Raw genomic sequence first — 8,508 nt, 5'->3', positions numbered from 1 at the left:
AGTCATAAGGCGACCAATACTTTACACTGTTTCGTTACTATTGGTGGTGTTCAACAAGTGGTCAAACCACAGACCACCATACAAATAGACTCTGTCTCCAGCAAGTCATCCAGAGTTGCTGTTGACTCTGAAGTAGACTTTGTAACTTCACACTCTGCGCTTTTCAAGTCAAGTGCGATTATCAAGTTTGAAATGGGTGGTTTTGGCATGGGGCATGGTTTAAGTGAGGGAGAGGGAGGGTTCTATTTAAATTATGACAGGGATGAGAATGTCAGACTTTTATCTGCCTGGTAAACAACAAAATGCTATATTTTTCACCAAATAAAATAAGCTGGTTTTTTTTTTAAGGCAGTGGACACTATTGGTAATTACTCAAAATAATTATCAGCATAAAACCTCATTTGGTAACGAGTAATGGGGAGAGGTTGATAGTATAAAACTTTGTGAGAAACGGCTCCCTCTGAAGTGACGTAGTTTTTTGAGAAAGAAGTAATTTTCCACGAATTTGATTTTGAGACCTCAAGTTTAGAATTTGAGGTCTCAAAATCAAGCATCTGAAAGCACACAACTTTGTGTGACAATGGTGTTTTTTTCTTTCATAGTTATCTCGCAACTCCGACGGCCAATCAAGCTCAAATTTTCACAGGTTTGTTATTTTTGCATACGTTGAGATACACCAAGTGAGAAGACTGGTCTTTGACATTAACCAATAGTGTCCACTGTCTTTAAGAGTGAGGATTGAGTTTGTTTTGTTGTTGTTGTGAATGTTATAGAACATTCTTTAACACTAAGGTGGGTTTTAAAGCAATCGCACAACATCGGTAAAAGTATTGTCCAAAGGCCCACACTTTGTGTATCACAACTTATATATAAAATAACAAACCTGTGAAAATTTAGGCTCAATCGGTCATCGGAGTCGGGAGAAAATAACGGGAAAACCCACCCTTGTTTCCACACGTTTTGCGGTGTCATGACATGTGTTTAAAATAAATCTGTTATTCTCGATATCAAGAATTGATAATTGTTTTAATGTTTTCTCAAAAAGTAAAGCATTTCATGGAATAATATTTCAAGGGAAGTCTTTCATCGTTACCTTCTGTAAACCCTGTAAGTTATTTGTAAATCTGTGAACTTTTAATTTTTGTTTTGTTCAGAAAGTGTCCAATGGCTTAAAATAATAACTGTACCATATCTTTTGAAGAAGGAACAAAAAATCAAATTTCCAACCATGTGTTTGCAGTTGCACAAAATGGGGTGAGGACATTTTTATTTGTTTTAGTTGTTGTTAATGTTGCTGAAATACCAAAGTAGGCTTAAAGACAATGGACACTATTGGTAATGTCAAAGACCAGTCTTCTCACTTGGTGTATTTTGATCTCAACATATAAAATAACAAATTTGAGCTTGATTGGTCGTCGGAGTTGTGAGTTAACTTTGAAATAAAAAAACACCCTTGTCACACGAAGTTGTATGCTTTCAGATGCTTGATTTCGAGACCACAAATTCTAAACTTGAGGTCTCGAAATCAAACTCGTGGAAAATTACTTCTTTCTCTAAAACTACGTCACTTCAGAGGGAGTCGTTTCTCACAATGTTTTATACAATCAACCTCTCCACATTGCTCGTTACCAAGTGAGGTTTTATGCTGTAATTATTTTGAGTAATTACCATTACCAATAGTGTCTAGTGTCCACTACCTTTAAAACACTACAGTTGTTTTTCCAAGAAACTTATTGAACTGCTCCATATCTTTGGAACACAAATTTCAACCACGTTTGAAACTTGTTAAACCAAGTACAAAGTTTGCTTTTTTTATTAGCACAAAAAGAGATGAAGACATTTTTGTTGTTGTTATAAATGTTAAAGACATGCTGAAATACCCAGGTGGGTTTAAAAAAACACTACAGTTATTTTTTTTCCAAGAAACTTAATGGACTGCACCGTCTTTAGAAAAAAAAATGTCAAATATGTGTGAAGTGAACCTTGTTACATCAGTGAAGTCCAAAGTTTACCTTTTTTTAATTTGCTCAAAAGGAGGAGAGGAAATTTTAAATTGTTGTTGTTGTTGACAATAAAATTAGGACATACTGAAACACAAGGGGTGGTTTTGAAAAAAACAAACATTACAGTTGTATTTTCCAAGGAACTTATAAAACTGCTCTATATCTTTTGAACAAAAATTTCAACAATGTATGAAATGTGTTACACAAAGTACAAAGTTTGCTTTTTTATTTGCACAAAAAGAGATGAGGAAATTTTTGTTGTTGTTATGAATGTTAAAGACATGCTGAAATACCAGGTGGGTTTAAAAAAAAAAACTAGAGTTATTTTTTTCCAAGAAACTTAATGGACTGCACCGTCTTTGGAAGGAAAATGTCAAATATGTGTGAAGTGAACCTTGTTACATCAGTGCAGTCCAAAGTTTACCTTTTTTATTTGCTCAAAAGGAGGAGAGAAAATTTTAAATTGTTGTTGTTGTTGTTGTTGGTGTTGTTGTTGTTGTTGTTGTTGTTGTTAACAATACTAGGACATACTGAAATACCAGGGGTGGTTTTGAAAAAACAAACATTACAGTTGTTTTTTCCAAGAAACTTATAAAACTGCTCTATATCTTTCGAACAAAAATTTCAACCATGTGTGAAATGTGTTACACAAAGTACAAAGTTTGCTTTTTTATTTGCATAAAAAGAGATGAGGACATTTTTGTTGTTGTTATGAATGTTAAAGACATGCTGAAATACCCAGGTGGGTTTAAAAAAACACTACAGTTATTTTTTTCCAAGAAATTTACTGAACTGCTCCATATCTTTATAATAAAAATGCCAACCACCTGTGAACATCATTACATCAAGCCCTTTGGTTCTATCTGATCCAATTGCTCAACCACAAATGGGTCAAAAACGCAGTTTAGTACAGTTTACACTATTGACACTCCTGCTTTGTTTATGACAGCTTTGTGATAAGGAATTCCACCAACTTGAACAATTGTGTCAATTTATGTGTACTTAGGCTAACCACAGTCCATGGCGTGAGGTATAAAATTCATATTTTGTGTGCAATGTGGTTGGGTGCTGAATTGAGGTCAACCAAACTATTACGATATGAAGAAACTCTAACTACTTTTTGAAATAAAAAAGCAACCTCTACTGTTTGAACCACATACCGCATCGAGATGTATCAAACAGATTTGTTGGCACAAATTTGTTTAAATGAGTGTCTTTATTCTTTTATAGTTATCTTTTTTGAAACTCTTGTAGATTACACAATGTATATTGAGGGAGAGAATCCCACTCAGAATCAAATTCATTTGAAAATGCCAAAAATATTTTTTAACAAGTCAGTTCACCTTTTGGTTTATTATTTGATTTATAGATGAAATAAGGTGATCCCCTGGCTGCTGCTTCCCAGGTTGTGTAGTAAATTTGAGTATGGCTACATACACGACGGTTCACGGTTGTGTGGCTTCTGACTGGCACCTGGAACAAAGATATTGTCAAAATAAGGAGACCCCCAATTACCGCCAACATAGGGCTAGAATAGCTCAGTTGGTAGAGTGCCTGCACATTTATCCGGAATGTGTTGGTTCAAATCCTGCCCTAGTTAGTTTTTCTTTGTTCAACCCTAAACAAAAATGTATCTGGATACAAATTTTGGGAAAAAGATAGCCTTGCGCAGGCTTGAGTTTTCCTCATGGACTTGTCAGGTTTTCTCTCTTTGAGGGCAGCTGTAATTTTCTCTTTTTGGGGGGCACTTGGTGACCAGGGACATGGAGGCTTGCAATTGCAGAGGCTCTGTACACACAGAAAAGATGGAAAACCCCAATGAATGAAAGTGTTTTTATTTAACTACAGACCTGCTTACCTTTCACTTTTTATTCTTATTTTTGGTTACAAAAATTGACAGACCTGAAGGGAGGACTTCTGTTTGATATCAGACCTATATCTGGTTCTTGAACCATGGTCGCTCATATCTTTCAACACCAGTTCTGCATATTTTCTAAGCGTCACAAATTCTTTCATTTATCATTCGTCCAATTAGCAATTCAATCCACCCTTAAATAGATTTATAAGGGAGCAATAAATTCCCACTTCATGATGTTTTATCGCTGCTCATGGTTGTTCCCTGATAAACCACAAATTGGTGAGTGAGTTAGTAAGGTGGTGAGACTGTGTGTCAATCAGCCTCATGCCTTTGGAAAACCACAGGCCCCCCTCCCACCCTGAGTACTCACTACTGATGCGTTAACTCTATCCCTAGTCGTGAGCTAAATCACGTGTGACACAATTTAATCCGCCTAATTACAGCAGTGCCTATTTTGGGGAACAAATTCAAGGAAATGTTTTGGTAAAAAATCGCATCTTGATTGTTGTCTGCAAGATGGTGGAGTATAGTAGCCAAGACAAGGAGGAATACCCCCCCCCCCTCACTCCTGGTCTTATTCCCTGTCTCGTTGATGATGACCTGTATGAGTGATGACCACAGGAGACAAAGTCTCCATCCTGGGATAATCCCCCTGGAAGTGTCTACTGACAAGTAACACCATTTCAGCTGCCCCACCACTTGCTGATTGAAATACCTGAAACTCAATACCTTTATGATTGTAGTAGTTTTCCCTCCAAAAAGTGTATATTTGTGCTGGGTTGTGTGCATAAGCTGACAGAGTGCTGAAGGAATTACTACAAACAAAAATAAAAATTTTAAATGACAAGGTTGTTCGCTCCATGGTTGAAACTGCCTCTGAATTGTATTCTTGTTTACTAGCGATATGACCTTTAATAGTACAGGGGCATTTCCTTGGCGGCAAGCTCCTTTGTATTTATATTGGGAGTTTTTTTCTAGGACATCAAGTGTTGTGAAAATAACAACCAAGCAAAATTTGAGACGTGTCCAAATGAAATCTCTCTTTTCTTCTAGTCAACCGAGGTCGGAATCATGTTGATATTTGCCCATTCTAAAGGATTTGGGTACCTTTTCAAAATGTCCATAGATTTACATTAAACTTACAGGTTTTGAAGATAATGATAGTGGAACGCTTCCCTTCAAATATTACTTACTGAGGTGCTGTAGTTTTTGAGAAATGAGTAAAACAATGTCATGAAAATACATTTGTAAATGATTAAAACAATTTTCGTCTCATGAGACGAAAATTATTTTCATGACATTGTTTTACTCGTTTCCCAAAAACTACAGCACCTCAGCACGTAATATTTTCAGGGAAGCTTTCTGCTATCATTATTTTCGAACTGTGTAAGTTTAGTGTAAATTTGTGGACATTGTGTTTTTTATCCTACAAAAGTAATATAGACCCTTTAAGTTGAGGAGATCAGTTGGAAGCACCCTGATGTCCCTGGCAACTGTATCTGTATGGGCTTGCTTCTTTCCTTATTAATCTTGTTCTATGTTTTGGTGAAAAAGACTTAAAGGCAGTGGACACTATTGGTAATTGCTCAAAATAATTATCAATATTAAACCTCACTTGGTACCAAGTAATGGGGAGAGGTTGATAGTATAAAACATTGTGAGAAACGGCTCCCTCTGAAGTGACGTAGTTTTTGAGAAAGAAGTACTACAACTTCAACTTCGTGTGACAAGGGTGTTTTTTTTTTTTCATGGTTATCTCGCTACTCCAACGACCAATCGAGCTCAAATGTTTACAGACTTGTTTTGTTATGCATATGTTGAGATAATGTACACCAAGTGAGAAGACTGGTCTTTGACAATTACCAATAGTGTCCAATGTCTTTAAACAAAATTGGCATCAAGCACTGAAGTATTCAATTATGAGTTTTTGTCTTCATAGACCTATACATATACATACAAATGTTTTGTGTAGAAAAACACAGATTTACAATCTTGCATATTTGTCTTTAGAGACTCTAAAACACTGCTCCAATGAGTCTCACCAAAGACATCAAGTGCTCCTCAATGCGGGCCTGGAATTTCATCTTTGAGAGGGGAAGGTGTAAAGGAGCAGCAAAGAAAAGACCAGGGGCAACATAGGTGCTGGCCTCTTTGGCCACTGTGTTAATATAGATAGATAGATAGATAGATTTATTTATTGTCCACGTAAAAAATACAAGTATACACATAAATTACATAATAAGTTAGTAAGAAATACAAAGCGACAAAAGACAAAAGACCCGCACACTGAAAAAAAAGTGCACCAGCCAAAACAACGCCAACCGGTCACATAAGGACATCAAGACAACAACAGGCTGGTAAAAAAAACCAGTCTTTCCACCCCCCCCCCCCCCCCCCCCCGTGTAGCCACCTGATATTGAAGCTTCTTGTGGTTATGTTGTCCCATTTCTCAATCAACTTCATTGACTTCCAGTCCCAGTCCATCATCGCATCGTTTTTCAAAATTCTTACCATTGTATGAAAATGTCTCCAAATCCCTTCTCTATACCTCACTAATCTCATCAATAGCATCTTGGTCAACCTGGCCTTCACTCTGGCTCTGACAGTATCAGGCCTGGAATTACATGCAGGCCACAGAGGTCATGACCTTCGATGCCTCTGGTCTTGGCCTTGGTGCCCCTTCAAAAGTTTCCCATTGACCTTAAGATTTTCCAATGGAAGTGCCCTTTGCATAATGAAAATGGCCTTGATGACCTTTCAAAGATGAAATGATAGGCCTGCATTATTAATAATGGCTTCTTATATAGCGAGGTTCTTCAAACAGTGATTCTCATGGCGCTCCAACATTATTACCCCCAGAAAATCAGATTACCGGCAAAGACTCAACTCTTATGCTAAGTAAGAGTTGAGTTATGCTAAGTAAACAACAGCTAAATACCAGTCACAAGCAATGTATATGGCATGAAATTTTTGCCAGTAACATGTGAAAAATAAGCGAGCTAGTTTCATGCTTAAGCAAATTTGTTGTGTAAGCAGAGCTATGAAATTGGCCCCCGCTAGTTGCGACCAATGGTTTTATAAAGAAAAATAGTGCAATTAAAGTCCACAAATGTCATTTCTTTTTAATCTTTGGTTTCAGTTTCCGCCAGAGCTACAGAGATTGATACGGAACTTACGCACCTTGGACCTATCAGGTAACAAGATCCCATCCCTACCTGCCCTGATTGGTCAGTTTGAACTGCTCAAGAGTATCAACTTGAACGCCAACAGACTAAGTAAGTAGATTGTAGCTTTGTTGTGAACTAGGTTTGTTGTTAAATGTTTGTTGTCTGCTTTTTGTCAATGCAGCTTTCGTACTTCAATGGAATTGGGTTGTTTCTAGCCCATACTTCAATAACCATAAATGTGTGTCTGTCATTCTTCTGCTATGAAATTAGCCTGTTGGTTCAAACATAAAAAGCAACACTTGGATAATAAAGAATCTTTACATAAAACGTCAAAGATTGGTATCTTCCTTGCTAACTAACTTTGCCTATAAATCAGCACTACTTTGACATAAAACAATCTGTTACTCTACCTTTAAAGGCAGAAATATACAGTATAGACGTGTAACTGCTCTGACAATTTGACACTTTTACAAAGTCTCTGGTTTGTGACATGGAGGTGAGACTTCGACCAATCCCATTAAGATACAGACCTTTTCTTGAGGTAACACTATCAAAAAGTTATTTAATATGACATTAATAAGAACAACAACAGCAAGTTCGTTGTTAGTGTCAAAATTAGGTAGTGTACATCATTTGCTATTCAACCTGTGGAAAAGGATAAAGGACGCTAACTGTACCTTCAAGATTACTATTTGTTTTATTTATTTATTGAAGCACAACTTCTGATTTCTAGCTCAGATGCAGGCACAGGTTTATTTGACAAATATGTTTTCGCCTTTTGATCGCCTTTTGATCGCCCATTCAGGGTCTCGATCGCCCTTTTCTCGAATTGGGAGATCAATGCGGGGTCCAGTGGGAACGGGCAGCTATACACACCCCTACATGTGTACCTTGATTGAGTACAGGGGCAGTGAAGGCGAAGTGATTTGTGAGCGTACACCTCCATTATTCAACTTATACCCCCATGGGAGTCCCTCTGGTTAGAGGGGGAGGGGAAAAACACATACAAAAATCAACCTGTTTTTTGTGTGTGCATATAAGTGATTTGTACAAATTACAAATCATATTTCCCACCAGTTGACGTTCCATTTGTCATATCGTATTATTTTTTTCTCCAATGCCTCAGTCATGAAAGATTTTATTCCCCGTTGGGGTTTGGCTGGTCCCCTTTTGCCATAAGTTCAATGCCAGGTTGTTGGTTATCCATCATGAGGGTGGGTACCGGTCCATTCCAAAAGTGTGAGCAAAACAAAAGACAGACCTCAGCTGTGGACGTTTCAAACCTTCGTAAAGTACTGTATGGTAAAGACATCTGGAGAAATTATCACATAGGGTCCTTGGCAAATTTAATCAATTAAAGATCAAACAAAACGGGGGCTGTCTATTATTTTTTGATCAACACCTTTCTGTTTTGTATAATTGAAGAAACCTTGGTAAAAATCATAACCTTTGTGGGAAGTAAGAAGTTTTGTTGCTGACT

At 37.2% G+C, this 8,508-nt stretch overlaps 1 protein-coding gene across 1 annotated transcript in view; it reads left to right on the top strand.

Moving 5' to 3' along the window:
• LOC139937651 (leucine-rich repeat-containing protein 57-like) overlaps positions 1-8,508 on the top strand; it is a 49,263-nt gene that overhangs the window by 7,652 nt on the left and 33,103 nt on the right. Inside the window, exon 2 of the mRNA XM_071932899.1 lies at positions 7,001-7,136. Within this exon, the coding sequence (XP_071789000.1) occupies positions 7,001-7,136 (136 nt within the window). The remainder of the gene's footprint in view (positions 1-7,000; positions 7,137-8,508) is intronic.

Source organism: Asterias amurensis, chromosome 1 (genome assembly GCF_032118995.1).
Source record: "Asterias amurensis chromosome 1, ASM3211899v1".
In the NCBI taxonomy this organism is placed as follows: domain Eukaryota; kingdom Metazoa; phylum Echinodermata; class Asteroidea; order Forcipulatida; family Asteriidae; genus Asterias; species Asterias amurensis.
Note: the sequence above shows the minus strand (reverse complement) of the source record. Positions and strands in the feature narration are given on the sequence as shown.